General features: G+C 32.9%; 1 protein-coding gene across 2 annotated transcripts; it reads left to right on the forward strand.

The window, feature by feature from the left end:
- The first annotated feature begins 4,763 nt into the window (after nucleotides 1-4,763).
- LOC145048466 (nuclear transport factor 2-like) lies at nucleotides 4,764-11,262 on the forward strand. 2 transcript variants are annotated; one of them, XM_078996964.1, is made up of 9 exons: nucleotides 4,764-4,958; nucleotides 5,121-5,187; nucleotides 6,170-6,307; nucleotides 6,403-6,691; nucleotides 6,779-7,198; nucleotides 10,152-10,273; nucleotides 10,359-10,418; nucleotides 10,505-10,571; nucleotides 10,658-11,262. In XM_078996964.1, the coding sequence occupies exons 2-9, from the start codon at nucleotides 5,140-5,142 to the stop codon at nucleotides 10,969-10,971; spliced, it is 1,458 nt and encodes a 485-aa protein (XP_078853090.1). In that variant the 5' UTR covers nucleotides 4,764-4,958; nucleotides 5,121-5,139; the 3' UTR covers nucleotides 10,972-11,262. The 2 variants fall into 2 exon arrangements, with proteins under 2 accessions (XP_078853090.1, XP_078853089.1); XM_078996963.1 differs by having other exon boundaries at nucleotides 4,765-4,958; nucleotides 10,353-10,418.
- Nucleotides 11,263-18,291: the final 7,029 nt, after the last annotated feature.

An 18,291-nucleotide genomic window follows, 5' to 3' on the forward strand; every position in this document is an offset into this window, starting at 1 on the left:
TTATAATTTATATGCCCATGGTGTTTCCATTTAACAAAAAAATATATACATGGTAAAAAATCGAACAAATAAATACACAAATGGAAGAAAAATCAAACAAAAAGAATAAGGAAAAAAGTGTGGGTTTTCCTTACCCTTATCTTATGCGAGGTGACGCCTAACAGAGGCGGCGAAGGCGTAGGTCGAAGATGGGAAGAGTTGTCATACATGTCATAGGTGTGAGAAGTTGTTGGAAGAAATTTCATCTAGGGTAATTAGATGGAAGAAATCGTGTCACATGCTAGGAGAAGGATAAGGGCATTGTTGGTGGTGGTGGTTGTAACGCCCCGGATCGAGCAGGTATATTTCGAAACCTGCCTTCTTTTAATTATTGTCCTTTATATCCCTCAGAGAAATTATGTTGAGTCCCGGGGAGTTTAGGGGCCTAAAGTTGAGACTTTGGGCCAAGGGGGGGGGGTACGCTAAGCGTACATAAGAGTACGCTAGGCGTACTAGGCGCGCCCTAGTACGCTGGGCGTAAGCCTATGTACGCTGGGCGTACTCGCATCAGCTAAAAACCCTAATATTCGGAGTTTGGACTATATAAACACCCTTATAGCTCATTCTTTACCCTCACCCCAGCCTCCATACCTTAGAGAACGCCCCAAAACCCTTGTTTGTGTGTGAAGAGTGAGTTAGTGTGCATCTTGAGCTTTGGGGAGTGGAGTTATTGCACCAAGAAGCTAGAGGAGGAAATCAAGGCCTTGGATCTGAAGTTGGGTTACACCATTAGAGCTCCAGAAGGTAAAAAGATTGAACCTTTATGCTTATTTACCTTAGATCTAGACTTTTTAGCTTTATGAAGGTCTTTTGGTCCCTAGATTTCCCAAGTTGATGCATGTGAAGTTATAGACGAAATAAGTTGTCCTTCCAGATGTTTTGAGAGGCCTTAAGTGATAAAAATCAGTTATTTTTAGCTAAACTTGATCCATGCATGTGATAAGAAGGTCTTAATGGATTAAGACTATGAGTTAAGGAATTTTTGGACGTCCAAAGCGATAAAGTCTGAAACTTTATGATTCTATGGCATATTTGGTCGATGGATCTGTAATATGGGTTCAAGAGCTCAACCCATTAAGCACTTGTTAAGACTTTAGTAAATCCGCGTGTACGCCTCGCGTAATATCTGTACGCCCAACATACGTGGTTAACAGTCCCGATGATGGTCAACGAGGAACTACGCTACCCCCAGCGTAACTGGGAGGTACGCCCCGCGTACGTTCCCTGTTGGACTTTTGGCTTGTGGGTTTTATGCTTTGGGCCGGTTATGGGTCATTTGGGTTAATCCCTTAATAGGCTATAGATACAATCATGTTTGGTCCAAGTTAGACTTTTAGGTTTCGTGTAGGCACAATAGAGTGATGGGCCCAATTTAATAAATTGGGTCAATAATAGATTTGGACAATTTGGATCTAGTTGAGTAATTCGTATTCTTTTATCTCTCAGTCGCTGGTGTCGGGCATAGCAGTTGAAGATTCTCAATTCAGTTATGTACTATTGCTAGGTGAGTTCTCCTCACTATACCAACAGGGTCTACAACACTAGGTCGGTCCCTTGGAATTTATTCCCGGAGTTAGTATGTGTTCCATATTCATGATCAGTTGGATTAGTATCTTGATGGATAGTATGTTACTATGTTTAGATGTTAGTATGATCTGTGTTTATTGTATGATTATGTGTTATTTATATGTCGACATATATGGATGAGTTGGTTTGAGGCGGTGTCCTGCTTTGTGCGGTTGAGGCCAACATACCTAGAGCGGTCTGGATAGGCTGTAGGCCCGTAGGATGCGGTCCAGTCATATCGAAGGCTCGAGAGCGGTCCAAATAGGTTGTAGGCCGTAGGAGGCGGTCCAGTCATGCTGAAGGCTCATTATGCATGCTATTAATTATTATTCTTTGTGTATTGGATCCTAGAGGTTGGTATTTTAGGGGTAACTCACTAAGCCTTCGAGCTTACATGCTATCGTTTATTGTTTCAGGCACATCAGTTGACCATGGCAAGGCGAAGGCGTGACGTACACATCCCCGTTTTTATGATTCTAGATTTCTGGGAACTCTGATATGAGAACATTTTGAAAACAATTAGAGCTTGTTGATGTTTGAATAACTTTTAATTGTGTAAAAATGGTTTTGGAAAGTTTGAATTTCTTTTAAAATTTTTGGGTTGTTACTGTGGTAGTGGTATGTGGCAACGTTTTTGGTGGGTCGATAAAGAAGACGCAATATTGAAGGTGTGATGGTTGATGGAGAAAAAAAAGCAATGTTCGTATAAACGAGGGGAAATCAAGACAAATGACTTCAATCAACTATTTTTTTTCTAGGATTGGGTAAGAGGTTGGCTAACCGAGTAACGGGCTTGAAGGTGATTATCAAACGCACTAACCAGACCGAGTTAGCCAAAATGACATTAAATCAAAGAGCCCCTAAGATGATTGCACATTACAAAATGACACAATCCTCATTTTTTTTTTTTTTTTACCATCGTTCTTGTTTGTATATGTTCTCTCTTTCTCCCCCTCTCCCCCCCCCTCTCTCTCTCTCTCTCTCTATATATATATATATATATATATATATATATATATATATATATATATATATAAGAGAAAACTTAAAAAATGATTCATATGGTTTACATTTTTTCTGGGTGTTGGTCCAAACATTGAAAAAGTTGGATAAATGGTCATTTTGAGCATCTGCTCATTTGATCCATCTAAAAACTAAAAATACTATTTTGCCATTTTCATAATTATTTTTCATTTTAATTTATTATTGTTATTCAAAGAAAATGCAGCATACAACCCCCACATCTCACCCCTTATACCCCTAACCCTATCTTCTTATTCTATGTTTTTTTTTCTTCTTCCTATAATAGCTACACGCACTCCACCATTACCTTTGGCTAGGGATGGAAATGGGGCGGGGTTGGCTATCCCTATCCCCATCCATGAGTGTCTAACCTCATCCCCATCCCATCCCTATCCCCGATGCATGCGAGGAATCAAATCCCCTCCTCTTTGTATTTTGGGCTTTTCCCCAACCCATCGCCGACCTATCCCCAATCTATCAACATAATAAACTCAACTTACAAAAAAAAACAAGTTTAATAATTGATCAAAACTAGATGCCATAATCAGATTCTGTTTACATCAATCATAAAGTTTAACAAGCACAAAAAAGTAATGTGACGATTTGGTATACAGATCGTTGAACAAAGTGACGATTGACGAACTTTTGGAATTGGGAACATAATTTGATATACAAAATCTATCTCTGATGGTCTAATATAGATCAATTCATTTTAGTGGACTTAATTCAAATTCAATAAACGATATATATATATATATATATATATATATATATATATATATATATATATATATATATATATATATATATATATATATATATAAATCAAAGTGGGAGCGGGGCGGGTTGATGATTGTTATACTCGGCCCCGACCCCATCTCCGATTTTAGCATAATGGGGATCCCTGGCCCCGTACCTGGTATCCGTTTTGATGGGGAATACCGGTCCCTGATTGGGGCGGGTCAACCAGGTTTCTCACTAGGTCGGGTGAAATTTTCATCCCTACCTTTGGCTCCTTCTCCACCTTGGGTTCGATACCCATCACCACCAAAAGATAATCTTGTTGGAAAATAAGAAACAATCACCAGGCTACCTTGCAACCTACCAAACTCGACGTCGTCACCACCAATCAAACCATAAAAGCGGTCCGACCCAAACAATATTTGTTGGTTTTCAATCGACACCATTGCCGCCAAGTGCCTTCGCTCCAATCTCGTTGGAGTGCACTTTCGTCTGACCATTACATATGAGATCAACATGGATTGACTCCCCTCAACACTAGAATAGAACCCCTGAAGAGAACCACTCAAAACGTCACGATAAAAAATGTCCGACTACCACCTCCTTCATGGACCGTTAAATCTATACTCTGTTACTAAATCATCGTCGGATCTTCACATTATCGCTATATCGTCAACAATATCCACATTGCCTCCTCTGAACCTCTACATCATTGAGAGAAATAAGACAAATAGAGATATTGAGATTCAGATGAGGGATGAGGAGGTAAGGCAAGCAACGATCTCGTTGCTTATGCTATGGTGCAGATCGACGATGGTGCTTGCGACACTGCTGCTACCGATGATTGAGATGGTCCAGGGTTGCTGTAGTAGAGGCCAACGACAACTATGGTTAAAGGTGCTGAAGGAGAATTGTGGGAAGAAGAAAAGATAGGGGAGGGGGGGTATGTGGGCCCTTTTTTATATTTATAAATGATAAGAATTTAAAAAAATAAAAATTTAGTATATCAAAGGTATAACAGTTATTTTACTTTTTCGAAGGAACCAAATACCAACGAAAGATGTTCAAAATGACCATTTATCTAATATTTTCCAAGTTTAAACTAAAATTTGGAAACAATACAAACGATATGACCATTTTTTCAGTTTTGTTTATTTTGGATTTAAAGATTTAGATTCTAATTTTATGGTTTTCGTATCGTATTTATTCCATACAAACGATATCAAACCATTTAACTAATGTTTATTACAAATCTATTATCGTAGATGATATGATTACATATTTATTCCATATCTAGATATCGTAAATGATACCTAACGACACAAGAAACATTTTGCATTGGGAACAAAAAAATAGAAACTAAAAATCAAAGACACTCTTTCGTACTATATAAATGCCCTGGAAACCCTTTCCCACACTTCCCCTTTACCTTGTACGTACTTGCGTTCGCCTTCGCCTCTCCAAGATCCGTCAAGGACACAAACAAACCCTAAAGCGCACACACATAGGAAATATATAAACAGAGAAAGGGATCAGAGATTCTTTCTCAATCTCTTTCCTCATCTCGCATCACTGCTCAACGAATCCAGGTACAGATTCACTCATACTCGCTCTAATCGATTTTTTTCCTTTTATGTTTCCACATATAATGCTATTTTTATTAGATTTGCTGTTTTTGATTTGGTTTCCGTTCGCCGATGTTATTTTCTTTATATATGTAATGACTGGTCGTTTGTGGTGCTTTTGGTTAGGGTTTTGATTTAATTTACAATGGCGGCTCCGGCAGCGACACCGCAGCAACCTGTTTCTGCTCAAGTTGTATGTATCGGTTTCTGTAAATTTAAAGATTGCTTGTTCTATTTTTGTGATCTTCTTGTTTGTGAAGGAATTTAAATTTTTTTGAGTAATTTATGGCGGTCGTATGATTAGTAGCTTTAAAATTACGTCATATTGTTTATTTATTTTTTTATTTTTTCATATTTTTTGTTTGCGTGGTTGTTTTGTTATTGAAATAAGAAAATGATCATTGTTTCTAATTGGAATGTGGTTATGATTTGAACGTGGAAATGTGGAATCTTACTAGTATTCCGTTATTAACCAATGAATTCTGATCATCTTTTTTCTGACATTATCATAATAGCTTACACTCCTGCATGATTTTGGTTTCTACCTTTACTATGATTCTTTGAATTATATCACACTTGTTTTGTATGTTGTGTCGCTTTAATTATGATTCTTGCAAAGGTCCAAAGCCAATCGTGGTTTGTTTGCCTTCCTCTTAGACACAAGGTGTAAGGCAATGTAGGTTTTGGATTCATCTGAGCAATGTGAATATGCTTAGTGTTTTGATGATTCTTCTATTGATATTAGTCTATGTCAATAGTCAATGCTGATATTGTTAATGTTAGTTGAATATGAATTGTTAAACCGTGTTGGTCAATATTATTTTGTGCTATTTTCAGGTTAATTGGTGACTCTACTAATAGTTTCCACTAAATCTATTACCTAAGTTGTGTTTTTGAGCATATATATACCATCTTTTCTCTTTTATTGAATACATGCATATGTCAAAGCATGTTTTTAAGTCATGTCCTTCATTCCCCACTTTGATGAAGTGCACACTTTGCACTTAGTCAGTTAGTCCCTGGCCTTTGCACTTAGTCAAATGCATTACTTTCCAAGTGTATGTGTGTATACACTTATTAACAATTTTTAAGCTTTAAAGTACTTTATGTGAGTTCCTATATTCTTACACTGTTTGCATTGCTGTGGATAATTTTTATGTCTTGTTGATAAATAGGTTGGCAATGCTTTTGTTCAGCAATATTATCATATACTACACCAGTCTCCTGGTTTAGTTTATCGATTCTATCAGGATATCAGTAAACTTGGGCGCCCTGAGGAAGATGGTTCCATGAGCATAACCACTACCATGGATGTATGCTTCTCTATCACTTCTTTCCTGTGACATTTCTTGTTTTCTTGGTATGATTCTAATGATATTTTCATTCTTTTATTGGGATATGCATGCAGGCTATCAATACTAAAATACTATCTCTTAACTATGATGAGATTAGGGCTGAGATTAAATCCATTGATGCACAAGAATCTTTAGATGGTGGTGTCAATGTTCTAGTCACTGGGTACCTGACTGGAAAGGACAATATTGTCCGAAATTTTACGCAATCTTTCTTCCTTGCACCACAAGACAAAGGCTACTTTGTGTTAAATGATATGTTTCGTTACATGGAGAACGCCATTAATAATGAAGTAAACAATCCTCTTACTGAGGATGTTGAGGCTCCTACTAATCCTGAGCAAGGTGACAAAAAACAAAAAATTTAGTTGATATTGTAAATTGAAAACCTTCTTTTGTTGTTATGTATCTGTTGAAGCTTTTTATCTGTAGTGCCAAAAAGTGTTCCTGTGGTTGAAGATCCTGTCCCTGAAGAGGCTGTTGTATTGGTGGAGGAATCTGAAGGGGAAGTGGTGTTTCATCCACCGGAAGCTGTGGAGGTTGCTGCTACTGCTGTGGAGGTGGAGGAGGAGGAGCCGGTTGCGGAGGTTGTTGATGAAGTGCAGGAGGTTTCACAGCTGGTTGTTGAATCCAACACCAAAATTGAAGAAGTTCCAAAGAAGTCATATGCTTCTATTGTAATGGATCTGAAGCAGAGTGATGTGCCTTTCTCATCCCCACCATCTGCTCCAAGGAAATCTCAGCCAAGGATTCAAGAGCATCAGGTGAACAATGCTCAGCCAATTGCCTCAGTCACTGAGTCAGCTGCTTCTAATGTTGATGCTGTTGAAAATGGCATTCATGAGGAAGAAGGTATGCTTACCTTCATTAAAATCTTGTTCATTTTTTTTTGCTTACTTACACTCTGGTTGAAAGTATGTTGCTCCTTTAATAACTTCTCTCATATTACACCAGTTTTAGCACTAAAAGTATTGACTATATTCATTTGTTCTATAACATTTATGGAATTTCAATAATACCCTTATTACAATAACTTTGTAAATTGTTTTATTACACTAATGTAACCAAAATGAATTATGTGTGCAATTAATTTCAAATTAATTATCATATTATTAAAATGAATATTTTATTAAATAAAAATAGTTACATTTATAACTCACAGTTAAGTAAACAATACACATGCATTTATATAGATATTACACTAGTATTACAATAATATGTCAGTCCTGTTTTTTTGTTTTAATATGTTATTGTGTTTTTAGTAATAAAAAGTAGTAATTTTTTTAATAAGTTTGAAACATCAAAATCAAATCAACATCTATTATTATTTGATGAAGTTCCATTAATAAATTATTACATAAGTAACAAGTTTTAATGTTAAAGTATCATCATATAATTAAACAAAGTAAATATACATAACTTTCAAACTTGAAAGACCACAATCAAATGTGGTGCAAAATAGATTGAAAAATGCAAAATTTGGTGTAGACATTACAAATTTCATTTTATGCAATGTTACACCCATACATAGTGATCTTACAAATACATTTAAAGAAACATCGCACCAGTTTTAAAATATTAAGTCAAAGTTGTATGTTTTATTTATATTTTAATGTGTTAAGTTATTAAAAAGTATTGTTAAATTAGTTTGAAACATTAAAATTTATGTAACATTAGATAATGCAACTTTATTTTATAATTTAATATTACAAGTAATAAATTATATAGTTAGAACATCATTATACCATTAAACAAAGTAAAAATATGCATCACAAGCAAATATGGTGCAAATAGATTAAAAAATATCAAATGTGAAGTGTTGCACTTTCATTAATGACATCTTCTACATACCTTTAAAGAAATATTATCTCCCTATTCTAATAAAAGAATAGTTTTTAATCTCATTTTGACATGTGTCATCATATTAAGCCTCATAATTAATGCAAATTTTATTTTTCTTTTGCCATATTTCACCTTATTATGTCTTATATTTAATGCATACCATTTGTCGACATATTGATTCTCCATTTCAAATTTCAAATTTTAAATTTCTCATTCTTATTACATTAAATTAACAACATTAGAATAAAAATTAAAATAAAATTAATACAAATTATAATGTGATATAATTTTACATATTTATTTAAATCAATGATTATAATTTTATATAACTAAAAAAACCTCTTAATTAATAATTTATTTAAAATAAGTTATTAATAATTTTAAATTTTAACTATTAAAGTTTAATTGATTTTATAACCGTGGTTCCCACGGGTTATAAACTAGTACTCTTAATAAACAAAAACCTTTTTTGCCACATGTCACACTCTCGTTCATTTTGCCATATGTCATTTTGTAGTTATTTTTACATTATATTTTTTTCCACATGGCATTTTGTGTTTTTTTTAAGTTTATTAAATTTCACCTAGTATTAAAATGTAATAATTGTAATAATAACTGAATATCAATCTCATTAATGTAATTTTTTTTTTTCAAATAATTTAAATAAATAAACAAAGGAAATAATTGGGCTTTATTTAAGAATTTTGAAATGAAAAAGAAAATTGCATTAATGAGATTGATATTCATTTATTATTACATTTAATGCTATGTGAAATTTAATAATCTTTAAAAAAGCACAAAATGCCATGTGGAAAAAAAATTAATGTAAAAATAACCACAAAATGACATATGGCAAAATGAACGAGTGACATGTGGCAAAAAAGGTTTTTGTTTATTAGAGAGGATTGTATTTGTTAAAATTTAAAAGAGAAATGAACAATTCAATTTCAATAATTTAATATTTTTATTATTTTGCTTATAAATTCAAACTTTTAAATGTTTATACATTTATATTTAACTTTTTTTTAATAAACCCGTGTAGTACACGGGTCCCACAACGCTTTGCAATATATACAAGTCAAATATTGATGCTTTCTTTAAATATGTTGTTGCGATCTACATAAATGTTACACATGCATTTATTTATATAGATATTAAACATACATTTATTAAAATATTATACATACATTTTCTGTAATATTACACAGATTACAATATATTAGTCAAACTTGTGTGTTTTATTTGAATATGTTATTGTGTTCTATGTAAATATTACACATGCATTTGCGGAGATATTACACATACATTTAATGATTATTACACATATGTAGACATACAGCTAATGCAATTTTTCAGATACCTTTGTAGAAATATTACACTATATAAAGTCAAAAATTGGGTGTTGTATTTTAATATCTTGTTGCATTCTACATAAATATTACCCATGCATTTATAGAGACATTAAATATACATTTAATGAAATATTATACTTACATTTAAAGAAATATCAAAGTAGTATTAGTCTTATAATATTATATAAATAAAAAATATGTATTTTATTTAAATATGTTGTTGCGTTCTACATAAATATTATCCATGCATTTATAGAGACATTAAACATACATTTAATGAAATATTATACTTACATTTAAAGAAATATCAAAGTAGTAATAGTCTTATAATATTATATAAATAAAAAATATGTATTTTATTTAAATATATTGTTGCGTTTTACATAAAACTACACATGCATTTATGGAAATATTACACATATACAATGAATAATATATTACAAGTAACAAATGCTATCACAGTTAAAATATCATTAAACCATTAAATAAAGTAAAAACACATAACATTCTAAGTTGAAGGGCAAAAATTGTAAAGAAGAAAATTTAGTGCAATGAATAGAAAAACATAGACTTTGGTGTAAAATGTAAAATTTGTGTTGTTTTGGGCACAGCTGATGGGTATTCGATCTACATCAAGGGTCTGCCTATGAGTGCCACACCTGCTATGTTGGATGAGGAGTTCAAGAAGTTTGGTCCTATTAAGACCAATGGCATTCAAGTTCGAAGCAACAGGGTTCGTGTCCACTTCCTCTAATTAATATAACACACCCCTTTTTTTTTTTAATTTAAATTTCACGAAACTCATATGACAGCAACAGGGATTCTGTTTTGGTTTTGTTGAATTCGAGACGCCTGAAGCTGTTCAAAAGGCCATTGAGGTATGTAAACTTCATGTATCACTTTGGATGGAAATGGGAGGATGATGGTAATGTAACAGAAGTTATCTACTTATGACATGTTTTAGGGTTCACCTGTTGCTATTGGTGGACGCAATGCTGTTGTTGAGGAAAAACGTTCCACAAACTCCAAAGGCAAGATATCAATTAAAATTCAAAATCTGTGTTTCTCACCATCTTATAAGATTGATTTATTTATTATTTATAAATTATAACAACAGGAGGAGCACGGGGAAGGTTTCCGATTGGAAGGGGGGCTGGAGCAGGAGGATTCAGGAACGATGGGATGAGAGGGGGTCGTGGAAACTTTAACGCTGGTGGTGGTGTTGGTGGCGGAAGAGGCTACAATCGGAGCGGTGATTTTGGTGGTGGGAGGAATGATTATGGCAACAGAGGCGGCGGGCGTGGAGGAGCACCGGCAAACCGTGGTGGTGGTGGAGATGGATATCAGAGAGAGCGTATGAACCGGGGGAACGGGATGGCTGTTAACGGAACAGCTAAGAACATGGCACCACGGGTTCCTGCTACTGCTTGAACCTGTGAGTGAATTAGTGAGTGAGGCATCATATGATGGTTTTGTTCGAGATTGGTAGGGGAGAGGGGGATAAAAAAAAAACAAACAAGACTTGATTGATTTAATTAGTTGGGAAATTTTTGTCTACGATAGAAAAAGCGTGGGTTGGGTCGGGTTTTTGGTCATTATTTATGTTGTGTAGTATAGTTGTCCCAGCTATTTTATTTGTATTCTTTCTTTTTATTTTTCTTCCTTGGAACTTGGAATTTCGAACTGGATTTTGGTAGAGTAGAGATGATTTTATTGTGCCTATTGTTATTGCTAGGGGTGAGCATAATAACCGAACCATAACCAAATTAACCAATATAACCGAACCATAATAACCGAACCGTTTTAAAAACCGTTGGTTCGGTTTCTAATTTTTGTTAACCGATAACAAATGGTCCGGTTATGGTTTTATAGGTTAACCGAACTGCTAACTTTATATTTTAATACATAAAAATTATGGATTATATATAAAATAATATAGTCAGACTTATTTAAGACCCATTAAAATTTCAAAATATAATTTATTAATTCTCACTTATCAGGAGATGAACGTGCAATCAAACTATCAAATGATGATCACGCAGATTGTGCTGACAAACACAATTTTACAATCATGCATGAGTGAGTTTATTGATCAATTTTCCAATCATGCATGAGTGAGTTTATTGATTAGACTCGAGGGTATGGGATGGATGTTTCCTTTACTTTTTGTGGGCCACATTTCCTTCACCTAAAACCCAAGGAATGGGTGAGAAACTTCCCTCATTATTTTTTTTTTAATTTTTTTAAATATATTTCATACATATATTATACTCATTTTGTAGGGAATTAAAAACCATGAATTTTGATATATATTTTTTAGTAGGTATATAATTTTATAAATATTAAAAAAATTAAAAAAAAACTGTCCAATAGCATGAAGAGAGAGAGTACGGCACCCCCTCCCCCCACCTCTTTCCCGTGGGTTACTTCCCTCACCCAAAGGATGGTGTTCTAGAGTGAGGGAAGCTTCCCTCACCCCTTTGCCGCTTCCATTCCGTCCAACCTTAATGATGTAATTCCTAATTGGCTAATTCTATAATTTGTAAACATTATTTACAATTAGTTTAATCTTCACACTCATAATCCTAATCGGAGGTTTCTTACACCGTTAATCCTAATCAAAGATTGTTTTGACTTTATAGTTCTATTCGAAGGATTTTTTTAATTTATAATCAAAACTTCTAGGTAAGTTAAGTTTTGGTTCTTCTCCACTTCGTGATATTTTAAGAATGTATTTTTTTTTAAAAAAAATTGTCTTTTTTTATTTATTGTTTGACTTGATCACGTTGAATGTATATAAGTGATTGCTTTATTTTTTTTTATCCAGATAACACGAAATATAAATGTTTAGCTATTTTATTTTATAGTTTTTGATTTAATCGCATTGAACGTGTATGAATATTTGACTTTATTTTAATGTTAATATCAATTATCAATATATGAAGTTATTAATGTTAATTTTTTAATGTTTTATACTTTTTATTGAATGTTTTTGATTTTGAATGTGACTATGTGTTATCTCACTTTGAGTATCAAAGGTACACATTTTATTCTATTACTATAAGCTAAGTTACAAACATTGGCGTCGATGATTTTTTGTATTCTCTTTTCATTTTTTTTGTGCCACTATACTTTCGCATTTATATTATTTTGAACGTTATGGTTAACCAATATTAACCATTAACCAAAATCATTAACCGACAAAAATCATTAACCATACACAATGGTTATCAAAATGCATTAACCAATCATAATGGTTATGGTTCGATTTTGACCAATAACCGAATCAAACCGCCCCATACACACCCCTAGTTATTGCCTATTTCATCGTATGAGAGAATCAGATTTATTGAATATATATCTTGCAAAGAGCGAAAGGTTAAAGCCTTGTTTTATGTTAAAAACATTACCTAAATGAGAAACTAGATACATAAGTACAACCGGCACCAAGGAAAACCCTATGTTAGATATATACAAAGCTTAAATGGACGTGATTGATTCTAAAACTCCCCGATCTGGAGCATAGATATTGATCGTCTTCAATTTGTTACAGATTTAAGAAATTTAACTCTTTGAAAATAGTGCTTTAGTGAATATATCAGAGTTGCTTTTAGTTTTAGTTGGTGTTTTTTTTGAAACCAAAATGTATCAAATCTGCAAGCTTTTATAGTAAAAGAGGTAAACCAAACGTTTGCAGTCTGCAATAAAAAATTTGTTTTTTAACGACGTCTGTAGCCTGCTTAAATAAACTGAATTTCAAATAAATTAATTTTACAAACTTGAAATGGTTCTCAAACACCAAAATACTAATAATAATAGTCGTACAACATTGAATAAAATTAATATTTTACAATAACAATTTCATTTAAAATAATTCAACCTATATTTTGCATCAATTGCTCAACAATTTCATCCCGACAATGGGTTCCTCATATTGTGCGAATACTCATCACTCAGTTATTTCCTTATAAAATTATGAAGCGTGAAGCATGTTACGACAATGTTTCTTTGTGTACCAAACGAGAATGGTGCTATCATCTTCAATATAGGGAATTGTGCTTTCAAAACACCAAAAACATGCTCAATGACTTTTTGAAGTTTTGCATGTCCATGGTTAAAATTTTCTTTATTGGTTAATATACGTTTTTGATGAAAAGCACCAATCTAATACCTCACATTACGATACGAAGTCATAAATCTTCGAATGCGCATATTCAACATCACAATAATAATATTTCTCTGTAAAAATGCAAAACACTAATAAAATTTCAAACTAAGATAAAAATATTTAAAAAACCAAAAACTTGCCTGGTGGTGGAAACGGAAATGATGCATGTGAATCGGCTAATGCTTCTGATAATATTCTATAGTCATGTGCTACCCCTCCCCAACCGGCCACAACAAACATAAAAAGCATGTTGAAGTCACAAATTGCCAATACATTTTGGTAATAGTCGTCATTTTCCATACTTTTATATAAATCTTGTTTCTTAGCAGGAATAATATGTATCAAAGTACCATTAAGAGCACCAACCGTTCATTTGAAAACCCGTCGTAACCTCCTATTATGTCCTGAAATGTTTGGATTTGGATTAAAAGAAGTTGAAACTATAATGTTTTTTGCGAAAAACATTATTTTTTCCAACACTTCAAAAAAAAAATTTATGAACTGTTTGCTTTGAGTGTTGAAATACCCGCTTGATAATCATGTACATAATCATGTAACGCTGATTATGACCGATCATCATAAAAAACATAATCATCTTTTCCTCAATTGATACATGTTTGCTATCTTTTAACGAGTTATTTACTCTAAAATGCACACATAATTGGACAAAAGATTCATGAGACATGTGTAGTACTATAACACATTGTAAAGGATTACGTTGCAATTGCTCTAATGTGTATTCATGTCCCGTCATTTCCGAATCATTGTCATGCACTTGTTTCACACCCCTCTTCCAAAAATAACCGACGTACAAGTACATTAGAATTACGAGAAGTATCTTTTAATCGTGGTCTGTTATGCAACTATTAATCAACAACAGTAGAACTTTAAAACATAAATATTAACTAAATTCACGTAGCAAAAAACAACACTTTACCATATTTCAAATAGCAAAAAAAAAAAAAAAATTTATGTTAACCATATTTCAAATTTAAAGTAGCAAAAAAATAGCACCTTAACCATATTCCAAGTAGTAAAAAACATCAAACAATGGTTTCAAAATTTAAGTAGCAAATAGTTCCAACAAAAGCAAAAAAAACCTAACAAATAGTTCCAACATAATAAAAAAACCTTCAACACAAGAAAAATCATCGGACAATCTTTTCGTCCTTTAAAACTCCTAAACTTGTACCCGTCATCTCGATCCATCCTTGTAATATATCGGGAACATCAGACAAATTCATCCAAATCTCTCTCATATTCATGGTTCCTCGAAAAATATGATATGTAGTAAAGCGTAGAGGATCTGTAGGGCCTAACTAAAGAACTTTAACTTCTCTAAACATTGAGGAATTGTATACCCTTTAGTCAAATGTTGTAGAGCTTTTTTCATTTCAAATGCTAAATCGTCACTAGTAGTAATAGAAGTTTCATCAGGTGAGTCACTAGGAGCTCTAGAAGTCGAGAGCTTAGCCATTTTGTTGGGGTTACCAGAGGGTGAAGTAGCAGAAGGTGGCGGCTCACAAAAAGGCTCACTAGCATGATGAGAAATGTCATCATCATCATTTATTTCAACAAAAAAGGTGCCCGTAATCTCAAGTAGTGGAACATGACACGAAGATGATCCAGCTCCTGATGATGTTTGGGTTGAGTAACACTTGAAATTACAAGTGACACTATTTCCATAAAAAAGACGTGCACAAAGATCTGGAAAAGACAATGAAATTATTTTCAATGAAGCCGCCTTTGGATCCCCTTAAACCCAAATGTAACAAAAACTAGTATAATGCTATTTGGCAACTTCAAACATAAATGTTTAAAATATATATGTACCTTCTTAAAATCACCCCACTCCTCCGCTGTTAAGTTAAATGTGTTTGTTTGAGAATTGTATATAATGCCAGTTTTATTTTTCAAATTATATATTTGGCTTTCAGATTATAATATGCGTTTTTCATTTGTTTTTGAATCAAATCCATATTTTTCCATAAGAATTCTTCGAAGCCTTATCTATAAATCTTTATATAAACTTAAACCTTTTCTTTCTACATTCTCAACTTCTTCAACACAAGTTTCCAATAAACATTTTAAATGCTCATGGGTACATTGTTGTTTCTCTCTCATTTCTAATAACCATTATATCATAAAAGCTTTAGGTAAGACAAATAAAGAACTTGATTTCATGTTATAAACATAAAAAAGACACTTTCGCCAAAAAAACAACATATATACATCATGATTTCACATTTTCAGCAAACAAAACCACAAATAAACAACATTATTTCACAACTTCAGCAAAAAAATCATATTAACATCATTGTTTCATAATTTCAGCAAAAAAAAAAAAAAAAAAAAACAGAATATAAGCATTATTATTTGACAGTTTCAGCACAAAACAACACTTAAACAACATTATTTTAGCAAAAAATAGCACATAAACATCAACATTTTGATTTTTTTAGCAAGATACATCAACAAATACTGTGTTTCAGCAATATTTAACAAAATTAATACTCTTAATAGGCCCAGTAGCCTACCGATTCGATCTACCCCACGAGCTCAATAGCATACATAATGTCTTCCATGTTTCAAACCTTAAGAAATGTCTCTCCGAAGACATGTTACCTCTCGACGAAATCCATATCGACACAAAACTCAACTTTGTCGAGGAACCAGTCGAGATCATAGATCGCGAAGTTAACATGCTTAAGCAAATTCGCATTCCCATAGTCAGGGTACGATGAAACTCTAAGTGAGAATCATACTACACATGGGAACATGCAGACCAAATGAGGAACAAGTATCCCAATTTATTTAAAAACGGCCAACTAAACGCTAAATTTCGGGAGAAAATTTCTTTTAACCGAGGGGGGGGGGGGATGTGACAACCCAGAGAATATGTCACCAATAGCCGTTAACATTTAAAGATAGGACGTGAAAGTGTGATAAGGACAACCTTATAACCACCCGATATATTTTAAGATATTCGGATTTTTCATCATTCATTACGTCAACCTTTAGGCTAAAAAAATAAGTGCTCAAAAAGTTACATCACTTTGAGAAGATGTTAGCATGTTTAGACTCCTTAAACTATCGCGATTTCAAAAATATAAATTTCGTAAGAATCCGACACAGTATGAGTGCGATATGATATTTATTGTAAATGAATATCTACCATGATTGAAAAACTTACAACGACGAAAGCTACAAGAAGATTGGTTGACTTTTGGAAAAAGTCACCAACTAGACAATCATAGTAATACTTATAGTAGGAATTAAGAGGCAAGAAACACCTAAAACGAACGTCATATGTGAGAGTTATTATTTTTATAAGATTATAATGGTAATAAAAACATGTCAAAAAATGAAAGTCAAAACCAGACAAAACGATAAAAAGGAAAGTTATAGAGAATCAAGAGACCTACACGGATATATCAGAGTCATACGGAGTTTGTATGCGAGAGTTACGAAAATTCAAAATTGAATTTTTACCATCATGCATACTGACACCCTCTTACATCGAGATACAGGATGATGTGGCACACTGAGATGAGGATACTTACGATTCACACACATTTGTTGGGCGTGCAATGCACGACGCACGCTCCAGATTTGATATAATATAGCAGGTTTCGACTTTTCATTTTCCTCACCCCACTCTTCGATCTCTCTCTCTCTCTCTCTCTCTCTCTCTCTATATATATATATATATATATATATATATATATATATATATATATATATATATATATTAGCCCTATCGAAAATACCCGATACCCGAATTACCCGCCCGATTTTTTCGGGTATCGGGTAAATCGGGTCGGGTAAATTTTTCCGGGTAATCGGGTTACCCGATTTTTTTTCGGGTCGGGTAAATGGTACATTTTTTGGGTTTCGGGTATACCCGAATTACCTGAATTACCCAAATTATTTAAAAATTCATTTTTTTTGTAGAGCTTGTTCTATATAGTAGGTATTTGATCACGCTTAAACTAATATCATTATTATAAAACATAAATATATTTATTATGATAATACGACACTAACAATATTAAAAGTAATTTTTATATATCATCACGTTCTTTAAAACTTAACTGTTTTCTATATTATAGTTTTTATTACAACTAACAAACTTATTATCTTGACGAAACTTTAGAACATGTCAAAACTTATGACTACATTTATCTTAAACATTTTAAACTTTTAAATTAAGATCTTTAGGTATTTGTTTTTTTAACATCTTATTAGATTAGATTAAGTCATCTCATGTATTATTGAGTAGAAAATCTCAATGTTCAAAGCTTGAGTAACTTCGTTTATGTCTCGTTTGTTTATATAAACAAGATTAATAAAGCACGACGTATTTATTTCATTAAATTTATTTTTAGGTGAAATTAAAAAAAAAATCATATATTTCGGGTAATACCCGAATTACCCAATTAAAAAGTGACATTTCTTTCTACACGACGCTATTTTTTAATAAGTGCCCTCCATGTTTCTAATATTTTTTGTATTGGACACAAAGTTTAGGACGCGCAAAAATGCGTGTCCTCTATCCTTCAAATTTAGGAAGACTGACATTT

The sequence above is a fragment of the Lactuca saligna genome, chromosome 5, assembly GCF_052625555.1.
Source record: "Lactuca saligna cultivar CGN05327 chromosome 5, ASM5262555v1, whole genome shotgun sequence".
Lineage (NCBI taxonomy): Eukaryota > Viridiplantae > Streptophyta > Magnoliopsida > Asterales > Asteraceae > Lactuca > Lactuca saligna.